This window comes from Acanthisitta chloris, unplaced genomic scaffold (assembly GCF_000695815.1).
Source record: "Acanthisitta chloris isolate BGI_N310 unplaced genomic scaffold, ASM69581v1 scaffold9985, whole genome shotgun sequence".
Taxonomy (NCBI): domain Eukaryota; kingdom Metazoa; phylum Chordata; class Aves; order Passeriformes; family Acanthisittidae; genus Acanthisitta; species Acanthisitta chloris.
In genome coordinates this window covers 13,219-27,091 of record NW_008672079.1, presented here as the reverse complement: position 1 = coordinate 27,091, position 13,873 = coordinate 13,219, and the positions used below count along the sequence as shown (strand labels likewise).

General features: G+C 39.2%; 1 protein-coding gene across 1 annotated transcript in view; it reads left to right on the top strand.

Annotated features, from left to right (window-relative positions):
• OCIAD1 (OCIA domain containing 1) overlaps positions 1–7,762 on the top strand; it is a gene marked incomplete at its 5' end in the record, with an annotated part of 15,308 nt that extends 7,546 nt beyond the window's left edge. The window contains 4 exons of the mRNA XM_009074374.1: positions 1,172–1,301; positions 2,863–3,071; positions 4,393–4,542; positions 7,314–7,762. Of these exons, the coding sequence (XP_009072622.1) occupies positions 1,172–1,301; positions 2,863–3,071; positions 4,393–4,542; positions 7,314–7,351 (527 nt within the window). The remainder of the gene's footprint in view (positions 1–1,171; positions 1,302–2,862; positions 3,072–4,392; positions 4,543–7,313) is intronic.
• Positions 7,763–13,873: the final 6,111 nt, after the last annotated feature.

The window sequence follows — 13,873 nt, the reverse complement described above, 5'->3', positions numbered from 1 at the left end:
TTGCACCTCTCAGTTTTCTTTGGAAGTGGAGAGGTGTTTCATTTTCTCAACAAAAATTTTCACACTCGAGGATGTTCTGCCTATAGGAATTAGTATACTAATCTCAGTAGTCTTCTAGGCACTCTTGACAGTTTAATGGAACTTCTAGTTTGTCATGGCAGATAGACTTCATTGACAGCATCCCCTTCAACTTGGCACAGAGCTATTGGTCCTCTGGCTCTGGCAAAGAAGGGAAAAATCCGTATATCCTGCTTCATGTTAGCCTGCTGTGGGACCTGGCCACCTTATCTATCTCTGATCAGCTTCTTTAAGGTCTTGTCACAGTGAATAGAAGAAGCAGAGTGCAACAAAATATAATATACTGTGCTAACTTAAAAAATGTGGATCTTCTCTTCATTCTGTAATAAGAGGAACCAAATATTTTAGCCAATAATTACTTTGAGTGAAACATTTTCCAGAGAGATACTTCTACTTTTCTTGACTGTAAGGCTTCAAGAAAGGGAGACTTTCACTTTGTAATTTATGCCAAAGTTTAACCACCTTTTCTGCTTAGCTTTATTTTGCTAAATATTTAGTTTGAATTCTTGTTAGGCAGATTTTAGGGCCTTGTAATTTTCCCCTTTGTGCATATTTATAATATTTAAAATGTCCTTTATTTTTTCTAACCTGCTAAACAGCTAAGCCCTGATGTTTATCATTTGTAAATTCATAGTTGTGGCTGTTCTTTTCCCTTGGAAAAGGATTTTTAACCTCCTTTTGCAAATACAGGCATTAGAAGAGGAATCACATTTCAGTACCAGTATAGCAGGGTAGGGTAAAATCCCCTTTTGTATCGATTCCCAGTAAGCTACAGTGTGAGAACTGCAGAGGATTCATGTTAATGGTAGTTAACTCTTTCCTGACTTAAGGATGATTGAGAATCTTTAGTTTTCATATTTAGGAAATACTTATTGCATATGAAAGAAGGGTCTAGTCCTCTCCTACAAAGCCAACAGCTCTTCGTCTGCAGAAGAGGCAAAGGTGATTATGGCATGGATTTGGCCTAGATCTGAACTGTTGGATTTTTTCTTCTCCTCAAGTTACTATTTAACTTTCTTGAAATTATTATTTTAAAACTATGTTGAATATTATGATACAGACTACAAACCCATCTTCTTTTCTTTTTAAACAGTTGCTGGAGTGTGTGGCTACCTGGCTGGAAAGATATCCTACTTGCCAATCTGTAGTGAGAAATTTAAGAAACTGAAGGATTCCCCAATAGGAGATGTTCTACGGCAAGCTCAGAGACATAGTTCACCTAAGTAAGATTTTAATTATCTTTTAATTATGAATCTTTTTCTTCGATAGGGCATTTTAAACACTAACAGATCAAGACTACTTTTGCAGCTTTCCAGGACTGAGCTGCCCCTTCCCTCATTCCCCATTACCTGAAATCCACCACTTTGAGGATGCTGTATGTCTATCAGTTGGCCAGCTAGAAAACACACATTTTGAGTTCTTCGCTTACAACTGATCATTTTGAGGAGTAAAAGGAGAAAACTTTGCTTAGCAAACTCTATTCCTTGTAAAATTAAGATATTGTCCCATGGAATTTACTTACAGTAGTGCAATAAAATAGTGTTACATTCTGGAAGTTTTTCCCATAGCTTAGTTTGATTGAAGTAGGAAGAGGGTGGAAATGATTTCAGTGTTTATCAAAGGAAAGAGCTCAGTAAACAATATCAGTGCAGGAAAAAGCATAGTGGTCAAACTTACTGCTGTTTGTTTAAATCCTTTACATCTGTAACAGCATTATGCTGTACATATGAGAAACTCATCAGGTTCTTAAAATTATTTCCTGTTTTGGTCCAGAATGTTTTCTAGCTCAACTGTTCTTTAATTGCAAGCTGCTTTTAGAGTATCTCACTTAAACCTTTGTATTAAAACTGGGAGAACAGTGTTTGGGTAGTGAGGAGTAGTCCTGCTCTGTGTGTGCTGAGATTTGGTAAGTGTTTGTAAAGGATTTGATTAAATTCTTAATGACTTCATAAATTCAGATTTGTGACAGTTTTTATTTCATCTGAAGGTTTTCCTTTATTCTGAAATGTTTATGGCATCAAACGTATTTTTAAGGGTTAGCACTTCATACACTTACTGTGTAGAATCAGCTGCCTCAGGGCTGGACTTGTCCCTTCACCTTCTCCAGTTTCTAACACGAAATCATCACCATCATTAACTGTGTTTGTGCTGTGTGAGAACTTGTATAAGTGCCATCATTTGCTGCACCAAAAAGTCCCTTCAACCTTTAATGGCCTATTTTTTTGTATCTGTAAAATTTTATTTCCTGAGTGATAAATTCCTTCTTCTTGGTTGAATGATTTATTTCAATTCATTCCAGTTGCATTATTGTCCACACATGCTACCCTTGTAAGACAGCAACAGAAATCATTAGGCTTTTGTGGTCATTATATGTCTACTAATTAACGTGTTGTGGTAATCTGATTTGCAGTTAAAAATTGCTAGGGAGCTGAAAGATTAGGTAGTTCTTTTAAGATGTGTTTGCATTAAAAGACATAATTGGGGCAATAAAATGCCTTCTCTCTGTATGTTTATTGTGAGAATAAAACAAAGGTCAATTGCTAATATCTTCCATAGGAAATTAAACGTACAGCAAAGCAGAAATTAAAAGTAAAAAAATGAATACACTTGAAACATTCTAGTGGCACCAAGTGGTGGCATTGTTGATACTGGGACATGTGCAGTGGTTTGCAGGGCCATTCCAAGAATTTCCAGTTTCTTGAATTCCACATATTGTTACTCTGATAGTTCCTTTTTTAACTTTAGTGGGGTTTGTATTTAATATTTAATTGTTTTCTTTTTCAGCCACTCCAGTCGGAAATCTGAATTTTCAGACATGCCTTCTCAGTCATTTCCTGAATCTTCTTCTCCAAGAGCTGGATTCCCACTTCCTTCTAACTATTCAGATGATTATAGCTCAACAGACAGAGCCCTCTCAAGTTATGAACCCATTCCATTCAGTGCCTCCCTGAATGAATCTTCACCTACAGGAATTACTGATTACCCTGCTCAAGGTTAGTTTTGTCTTAATATTTAGCAGTTTGTACTGCAAAGGTTCTTGCCTTTCTTTTAGATACTGCTCTTACTAAACTGTGTATTTTCACCCCATGCAAACACACATGGTACAATATAGTGGTTTTGAATGAAAGAGCTTGAAGTTATCAGAGTTGTTTTTACACAGAAGATAAGTATTATTTTATGTTCTGATTGTAAATTCAGGGGGTTTTCATGTTCTGTACCTCTAATTGCAAGTAAAGACCCTGAATTAACTTACGTGGTGTAATCTGTTGTGGAACTAAACCTGCAAAAAGCTCAGCCTGAAAGAAGGGTGAATACTGCATCCTTTCACTGTGCTGACTAAACCACAGCCTGTCAGTTCCTTTCTGAGGTGACTGCAGTTTCACCAGCTGTGGTGCTGTAACTGGATACTGCTATAATGCTGTGGCATTAACCTATTTTTTTATAGTGTGGCAAACATTTCAGTCTCCTGGGAACTGAATGGATATTGTGTTCTATCTGGCAACAGCTGATTTTCTCACAGAGAACTGAAATGGTTTTCAAGTACTGTACTGTGCAGCTGTTCCTCTCCTTCCAGTGTGAACTGTCCTCAGCTATTGCAGGGGAAACACACGAGTCTGAATGCTCTGAGCCTCTGCTGCACAGAGGAGGAAGTTAGTGTCAAGTGCAGATTTTTTGTACTTTGAATTAGCTTCACTCCTTTATGAAAAATGTTTTATTGCACAAAAAAAGATGTCACTTCATGCAGCTTGGGGAGAGTTATGTAAAAGTATCAGATATAAATGTGTCAAGGAAATTGTAAGTGTACTTTTTCGTAAATACCAGTAATTAGTAGAACATTAAGTATAGAACCATTATAAATGTAGGTGAAAGGGTCAAATGCTTGTCAGGTGACATGTGATGGACATTGTCCTAATTCCTTGAAAGCAGAACTTAAAGCCTTAATACAAACCCTTAAGCTTCACCGAGATTACTCATCAGAAATCTTAACTATATATCAAATGTATGATTATAATAAATTTTACATAAAGTGACCAGAACTATTTTATCCATCAACTGCCATGTGGTTGTTAGAGTTTGTTGGGTACAATGAAGAAAAGGAATGAACTGACAGTCTTTCAAGGCAGTTTGACAAAATGAAACTGATAAATGGAATGGATTAAAGACTAAAATTTCTCTGTTGTATTTGGAATTGCAGCTGTCATGATCCTTTTCATTTGGGATTAGCTGCAATTAACTGGCATTCTAGAACAGGTTGTAGCCAAATTTTGGTGTGTTGTACCATTTCTAGTATTTTTATGTTTGCTTTGTTTTCAGGTCCTCCTCCAGTTCCAGAAGAAAGTCGTAAAAAAAAAGGCATCACGTATGAAGAATTAAGGAATAAACACAGAGAGACATATGATGTAATGCTACCACCAAAGGCAGAAACTCCAAACAAGTTTTCACAGGAAAAACCAGCTAAGGAAGGTAATGCACTGATTTACAGAAATACCTAGTCAATTCAGATATTTGCCACAAAATTAAAAATGGTTGCAAACATTAGGCTTAATTCTGCATACCCTTCAAGCAGTTAATTTTTACAGCATCTGCAGGTATTTCATGTGTGATGTGGTCTTTAGTTTCTTATTTCAAATTAATTATTTTTTCAAAAATATTGATCATCCAGTAGCAAACTGTAATTCCTCCTCTGTAGCCATTTTGCTTGGTGCCAGACTGAAAAGCAACCTCTTCCAACAAAGAACTCTGTGAGCTCAGAGCTATACTGAAGAGTTTGAGCTATGTGAGGGTGTGTGTGTTTTAGATAGCATTGTTCTCTCAAAATAGAGCACATGGTTGACGGTTCTGAAGGGGAGGGTATTTGTTTTTATAAATTGTTTCATGTGGAATTACTGGATTTCTATAGAGGCATTGTTTGTAGGGGTTCATTTTCTACATTAAAACCCAAAGGAAGGAAACAGTGTTTGGCAGCAACATTGAGATTTGTTTTCACAGTGAAAAAGAAAACTTTGCAGAACAAAATAAGAATGTAATGTCCTGAAGAATAAGATGCCATTCAGTCAACTTCTTGACTTAATCAGTTTTCTGAAAATGAGACATAGAAGCAATTCATAGTTTCTTGCTTCAGAACTTTTTAAATTTAATGTGGCATCTGTGGAAGCAGTTTTAGCCAGAGGAATGTTTTACCATTTAACACACTGCTGGACTGTGCATCCTGAGTTGTTTGGGTCTGTGTGCAGTGTCCAGTCTCGTCAGCCACGTTGCAACAAGACTTGTGGGAATAGCTATTGTCTCCTGTTAGGCATAGCAGGTGGTAATAAGTACAGGGGAGTGTATTAAAGCCAAAAGTTCTGAAACAGAACAAACAAGCTTTAGAACAGTGTTGCTTAAGAGTGTCAGTCTGCTTGGTGCTTGTGAATTACTTTTTCCAGGTCATCTGTCTTTGGACAGTCCTGAAATGAAAATTATAAGCAATTATTGGCTAATGATTTAAATATGTTATTTCAAGGATAAAAGGCTTTTTCTCTTATAATGTAATCATGCCAAATGAGACATGAAAAAGTTACTGAAGCTGTCGTTTCAGATTGCTTTAAAATTCCATCAGCTGACACTTCATGGATTTACACAATGTTGTTTTCATGATACTTCTCCATGCATAGAAGGCCTAGAAATGTCCCTTGAAAACCATGCACAGAAATATTAAGCAGCATTCTGCAAACCTTGCCATATTTCATGGCAAATGTTGTGGCTCTGAAATAAGAATATGCACTTATTATCTCATTCTTAGTTATCTGAGGTCTATAAAAGAGCTCTATAAAATGTTGATCAAATATTTCATTCTGTCTCTTATGTTTCTGTGTCCATTTGAAGGCTGTGCTTGGGTTTTGAGAGTAAAACTGCACTGAGCAGTGCATGAGATTTGTAAATAAACTTTTAAAAGTATCTCTTTGTATTTTTAAAGGAAAAGAGTAAGGGGGGAATACTAAAATTCAGAAATATTTTGCAAGTGCAAGTACCTTTCAATCAGCAGTTCAGGGATTACACTGATGTTGCAGACTAAGATCCAATTTAGCTTCTCGTGTCACACTGGACGTGTTACTTGCTGTGTGCCTGTTCATACTTGAGTCACTACCCCTTGGTTCATCCTCTTATCTCTGGGTTCTGAGCAAATAGGAGACAGTCGTTTCTGCCCTCCCTTGCAAGGACAGAAGAGAAACTAAACGATGTTTCAACCAGCTTTAAGCATTCCCTAACTTCATCAGCTGGTGCCTTCCCCCTCCACTGTAGCTGTACAAATACAGGCATCTGCATAGTGGTCTGGACTGGCCCATTTTCCAGGGAATCAGTGCAGCCTGCTCAGCTGCTGTGGTTAATAGAAATGGAAATCAAATCGTACTTAGACAGCTGCTGGTTGTGCCTCACTGCAGTATCAGTCCTTTCCAAGTGATTGTTGGGGCATTATGCTCAGTTTGCTGATAGCTCACTGAGATAAGGACCAGGCTATTCCACTGGTTCTGCTGCAGATAGTAATTATCAGTAATCAGCCTGCAAGTAGATTTAGAAAGGGATGCCTGACTGTTGTCAGCATTCCTACTGGATCATATGGATTGTTGTGGTGACAGTCAATTACAGACTACTTTGCAGCTCATTTTCAAGAGCCTATTTTCACTTTCTGGTGGTTTTTCAGTTGGGCTGAGACACTTCTGAACAAACCCATTAGGACCAGTAGCCTGAGTGGGTTTTTACTCTCTGACTCACTCCTATGCTAAAGGAAGCTGCCGAATAATAATGGCTGAGTAGTTTCCTAGTAGGGATTACTGATTTCTGTTTGTTTGGCTTTGAATGTGTGTTTAACTATCTTGAATCCATCCAACTGTGCACGTAACTAGATTATGTGGCCTGGTTATTTATTCTAACATTCCTTGCCTGTTTCCTCCAATTGTCTTTGTTTCATCCATATGTTACATTTGTTTCAAAGTAATTGCAACTTCTGCAGAGCAGGAATTAGCACGGTAGGCCTCCTGACTGATTAGTAATTTATTAAGAAATAATGATTAACAAAATCTTCTCCCCATTTATTCAAAAGCAGCTTTAATTAGATGCCTGTTGTGCTGTGACTGACACTGGCCTCACTCCCCACTTCAAATGATAGTGCACTTCTGCATAATTTCTGGCACTGTATGTGATAAATTTTTGCAATTAAACTGTCATATGTGACTATTTTTTTTCTTTTCTTTTAGTTAAAGTAAATAAATATGGAGATACCTGGGATGAGTAAGAGCCAAATGAAGAACTGAAGAAAATTACCTCCTGTCAGATAACTTGAACTTCATCTAGATTAGTCATGAGTATCAGCACCTTTGGTGTGCTCTGCCAGGCACAGCTATTAATAAATGAGGAGAAAATCCTGACTTGCCAGAAGATTAAAAAAGAAAGTATTTAGGCTTTTTTTTTTCTTTTCATTTTGCATAAATGGCAAATGAGGCTTTTGTGAGGTGTCATGACTATAAGCCACTTGTGCTGTTGTTTAAGAATGAGAAAGGTAACTGGTAATAATTTAATATGAATGTGTAGCAAAAAGTAAAAGTATATTTTGTAAATAAATGCAATCACATGTATTAAGAAAGGAAGAATATCATAATCTTCCCAAATCTTCAACACTTGCATTAAAAGTTACCTGTAGAACTCACCTCTCACTTTGTGTTGCCTGAAAGTGATATGCTGGAAACTTCAAATTGTGATGCTTGGTTTGTAATGTCTGGAATAATACTGAACTATTCAGGGGAGAAGGGCCAAGGAACTGAGCCAGACACAGAAGTAAGCAGACTTAGCTTTTTCAGAGCTGCTGTCAGTTGTATTTTCAGCCCAGTACTCTGGCTTGCCCACACTGGGTTTCTACAGACAGTCATTTTCAAAGAAAACGATTGAATGAAACTGCAGATATTTAAAACAGCTACATTTAAGTGCAAAAGATTAAACCTGACCAATTTTGGTAGAAGTTTGAATGATAGCTTGACTGTTAAGGCTTTCTGTATTTAGCCTTGTTTCTCAACTTGTGCATGTCACAACAAAATCCTCATGTTTGTGGAGAAAAGATCCAAATCAATGGAATATTGCATTATTATTACCTGTAAGAAAAGAGCTGCATTGGCAAAACCATGAAGAATATTTCCTAGTGTTTGCATCACCTGCTCTGTCTCAATCAAAATGTTGCCTTCAACTTTGGGGTTCTTATGCTCTCACCTGTGCAGTTTCATCTCACAGCATTGTGTTTGTTTGGGGCTTTATGGCTATGTGGGAACAAAAGCCATGACAAAGTTGATAGCATAAAAACATTCCTGACATCCTTGTTGGAGGTGAAAAATACCTACCAGGTTGGAAATTCTCAGACCTTACTGGTTTAGTGGACTAGCAGCAGAGCAGCCTGAATGAAGATAGTCTGGGCGGGGAATGGGGAGGTGTACAGAGCAATCAGCTGAAAGGAGGATGAGAAAAAGGAGACAAGGATGCTTAAAGAGTCAAACACTACCTATAATAATCAAACCAGGAAGATTGCTTTCAGCAAAGCTAATCTAAAAAAAATGAAAGTGCTAATCAGATAATCCTGAGGTTGTACCAGAAATTTACCTTGTGTAGAATGCTTCTCATGGCTGTGATGAGAACACTGAAAATACAACCTGCCAGAATGGCATTGCTGTGGTTCTCAATGTGCTGTGCTAAAGCTGATGAGCTTTATTATGTAAATTTTCACAGAGTTTCTTGGTTGTGAATTATGAAATAACAGGAAGCAAAAGATTTAGATGATGATAGTGGAGCAGATTCCTATGATGGTGGTTTTCTGTCTGTATAAAGAAGAAATATCTTTTTCTTTTGAATGAATGAAAACTTAGGATGAGTGAGAAGGCTCCAAGTGGGAAAATGCTGGAGCAAGCTTACAGCATCGAGGAAGGAGCAACACCTAAAAACCAAAAGCTATTGAACAATAAACTTGCTAATAAAAATTTTCCTTTTTTCTTTTTTCTTGACTTGGGATAATACTGGATTTTCTCATGTAAAAGAACATGGGGATGTATTCCTTTTTGGTTTGCTCAGGAATCTTAATGACTACTTACACTAAAGTTGTTCAGTTGTGTAAGGGAATGATCATCTCAGGTGTTGACTGTATGAGTTAATGTCAATACCTCTGCAGTGTGGACAGCACCAAAAAATGAGACTCCCTCTATTTCTCAACGTTCACTGAAAATTATAGTTGTGCCAGTAAACTTCCTGATGTGTAATCGAGTGTTTAATAGCACACTGGAGCCCTGGGTCAGGCTGAAGTCCTTATATCCTGTTTCTGGTCATTCTCTGAGTCTCAGACTTGGGGCATTCACTGCACTCTCCAATCAGCACTGCCAGTCCTGACTGTTGTGTTTGTCTCTTGTCTTACTACATACTCCTAGTTCTTTGCTCATCCTTCTGCTGGAATACCAGCTGGGGACCAGTGAGTACAGAACAGGCACCAAGGGCACAGTATGTAACCCTGTGCCATGTAAATGCTGAAAGGAAACTTTTCTACTCACTCTAATCCATAGAGGAAGCACTTTTCTTATGTATTAGAGTTTTACTTGTTATTACGAAGCTAAAATTGGTTCCTATATAAAGCTAATGCCAAAATAAGTAATTTTCTTTTGCTTAATTGTGCAGTTTAATTGTTAATCCTAACTAGTTTAGGATAACTAGCATTTTAAACCCATGCACCAGATGCAGGTAAGGGTGAATTTGGTTGCAGTAGCTGATGTCTAACATCAGTGATGGATTATTAACAATGTCAAAACAATGTTCTAAGTAAGCCATGCTAAGTAGAAAACATTTCTGCTGGTAGTGTCATGCAGTCAGTGGATATGGCTGTGTTGAAGAGCATAGTGTGTTTTTTAGGGTCCCCTAAAGATTTTATGAAAGGCTGCATTCATTCTTCCTCACTCACCCTCTCCATGCCAGAGAACATCAGCTGTCAGCCCACTTTGGGGCTGCTTTGTAGGCTCCACTCACTTGCCCAATGAGTGAGCAAGGAGCCCCTTCAGCCCACACAGTGTCCTGCTGTGCAGGGAGGGGCAGAGGGAGTGTGCATGGGGTTGGGGGAGCAGCCAGGCTGATGGAGCAGCTGTCTGACAGTCACCCAGCAGGGCTGCCAGCTGTGCAGCAGTGTGGGGTGAAACCCCACGAGGCACAGGCTCTGTGCCTGACAGTGCTCAGAGGCAGCTCCTGAGGTTGCCATGATCTGTGGGATTCCTGGAGATAATCAGGAGAATGGGAGTGAGTCAATGACCAGTATTTGCTGCTGGGAAAGGTTTCGTGTTTATGCTGAAGTACTAGAGATGTGACAGTGTAGCAGGAACTGGGCTTGGGCACCTGCAGCCCAGCCATGGCACAGTTCAGCCTCTAGCTGGCTCAGCGAAGGGCAGGTGTAAAATGAGCCCCTGGGACAAAGTATCAAAGATGTTTCTTGCTCTGAAACATCTGAGCTTGCTGGTGTTCCTGAGCAGCACAGTGAATTTCGGGTAAGTGGGTTTTCTATGCAAGAAGTTGGAAGTGCCATTGCTCTCAAACAATGTCTGTCAAAGATAATGGGAAAAACATCTATTCCCACCTTTAGTACTTTTTTACCCTTCTTCAGCAAAGTTCCTATACTGTAATTAATATGATTTAAAAGTGTGTTTTCTCAGGAATCTTGAATCTCATGCTCTCTGCATACCAAGATGTTTCAGTCTCCATTTCTAGGTGTGAGCAATCTGAGGTTTAGTTCACTTGGCAAGGCTCTTAACTTGGTTTTCCAATAACTGTAAATATAAGGATCATCATAATGGTCACCCTGTCTCCCACACTGGCTAGTGATCCTTCTAGAAGGAGATCCTTCACCAGTGTGTCCTCCTGTCCTGCTCTGGTCAGAGCTGAGATGTTTCCTGGCACAAAGGTTGCATTTGGATTATGCAAATCCCCAGCCACCAAGGCTCTATATAGGCTGTGCCTTTTGGAGCTGTTTTGTTTGCTTCTGCCATATCCTGTGGCAAGAATCCCCCCAATGGGATTGTGCTGTATAAAGAAAACTTGATTTTCTCTTTGCTTTAAATCTGATTTCACTGAGTGCTGACTAGTGATTCTACAAAACCAGCGATTAGGCATTCCCTGTTCGCCTTTCACACTCTTACAGATATCATATTCCTCACCTTGAGGTGTTTTCAGCTTGGGAAGTGAGTTACCTAATCTCTTGTGAGGAAACCACTTTGTATCTCTGATCATTTCTTTTTTGGTTTAATTTTTCTTTCTCCTTTTTCTGTCTCTCAGATCTGGTGTCTCTCCACACTTTCTGAGGTGCCTTGGAAGGACCACAATATTCAAGACAAGAGCATGCCACAGAATTGCTCTGTGGTCTATGCCTATTTTTTTCCCCAGGAATTGTTAATACTGTACTTGCCTTTTGGCTGCCATAGACCACTGATCTTACATCTTGCAACTATGCAAAACAACTCCCAGACCTCTGTACTGAAAAAGTCAGGGTAATTTAAAACCAACTGTGATGCAGTTAGTACTTTTCCCCATAACTATGAAGCTTATTAGTCAGTCTCTCAGTATGGAGATTTTTTCCTGGCTCTGTATTTTTGCCATCAAGAAACAGCCATGTTTTCCTTTGTCAGATTATCTGTTAATATGCTGATCAGATGCCCCTGAGCATGTACCTCTAAAGCCTTCCAGATTTTAACCTGGCTTTGAGAACAGTCTCATTTATTTCCTGAGAATCCTGTTTTCTTGAGGGACTTACCAAGAAAAAAAAACAAACCCAAAACTCCAAACCCATACCAAAGTACAAGTGGCTTAGTATTTCCAGAATGTGGAAATACTGCAATACCAATGTCAGAAGTTGGATCCCTTTTTCTGGCTCTCTCAAATGGAGTTTCTGTGTGTGATGCCAAAAACAAGTTGGGTGAGTGGGACAAATTGCCAGCAGGTCTTTCACTGGTAGGAATGGTCATGAGGAAGAGGCTGCAGCTCCCAAATTGCTTTGCTGCCAGAGGTACCAGAGTGGTGCCTGAGCTGGCTGCCACCTCACACTTCCCACTTGCTCTGGTTGTAAATCCTGCCCCAGATCCTGCTCCCTTCTTACCAGCCCAACCCATAGCCCTCCCCTCCCACTAAGTGCTGTTGCATAGCATGCCATATTCTCTCATTCTCTTAAAATGTAATAAAATCATTGTATGGAGTGCATGATATTAACTGTCAACAAAGGTTAACTCATTAAATTATGCATAATTACTACAAACCAGCTGCTTTTAAAGACCTTCTAAAGAACAGTTTGCCCATTAGCTGTGCTGGTTTTTCCTTAGGTATGCACAAATTTAGTGCTGATACAGCTTAGATTCACAAACTGCCTTTTTTCATACCTGTATCACAGTAACTCATGAATATAGATCCACACAATTAGCTAATCAGAGCATTGCCCTTCACACAGTGTAGAAATAAATTTAGAAAAAAAGGAGACAAGAGCTTTTATGCATCAGTATATTTATTACAGCAAAGTCATTAAAACTAGAAAGTAAACAAAGTTACTAAAAGTAAATTCAGGTAGCTAAGTTGTAACCTCAGGAGGTAACACTGACCACAAGAACAACCTCTCAGGTCCTGTCACATGCATCACTCTCCTCAGCATCACCTGGATGTAATATAGGCTTTCCTCAGATAACCCAGGCAGGACTACCCTCAGTGCAGCTTGGTGCTGTTATCTTGGCAGCAGATGTCAGATGAAGGGAAAGTACCCAAGACATGTTACCATACAAGTTCTGCTGGTATCACACACAGTACACCCGTGACAATTCCATTATTTTCCCAAAGGAGGTCGACTTCTCTGTGGTTGTGTAACCCTCTCTCCCTGGAGCACCCTCTCTGTGCTTGTACCCCACAGCATTGCTGTGTACCCCTGGCTCTGATTGCTAAGAAAGAGCTGTGGAAAACAAGTCTATAGGAAGGTAAAACATATAAAATTAAAGCCCCTGTTGAGACAGGAATTCTTGAGCTACTAAGAACCCAAGAGGCCAAACACCAGGTGGAAAAATACACAATCTTATAGGAAAAAAAGGGCAAGGAGTCTAGTCCATCTAGCCCTTCTTCTGCCTGGTGACTGCCTGGCTAGGAAAGACTAACCAAGTGTTTTATCAGGAAGTTGAGTATTCAGTCTAATAGCTTGATAAATCCAGAATGTCTTTTGTGTGTAGTAACCAATTAATATACTTTACATACTATATATCCTGCTTGCAGAATCATTTTGTGCCCAGGTAAAGATGCCCAAAGAAGCTAGTTCAAAAGAGGAGTGCTAATCATAGGCATAGCATGAAAGCAAACAGAAACCCCCCCAGAAGACAGTCTGTCTGACTGTGAAGCCCAAACTTTTCAGTAGCTGCACATTTGATTTCTACACTGTCACTGTGTTCAGGGGAAGTGTCTGCTTTTGGTCTCTTGAGATGTTTCATGGAAGTTTCTGTCTCCTGCTGCTTGTAGAGAACATGTGCCATCTAGTTTTTGTTTTCTCAGCATCTGGTGACCTCAGATTGTGTGCAGAGCATAAAGAGTTCCAAAACATTGCATGTTTTTGTTCATGAACATGGCACGTGCTTTTGGTATTCCTGGCACAGTGGACCTTTGTGTAAAACTGAACTGTGAGAAGCTGGTTCAGCACAGTAAGTACAGTGTGATAACACCCTAAACTTAGCACTCATAAAGAATTCATAACCAAGGAGTCAGCTCAGACACTAAATAGCTGCTTAACTGT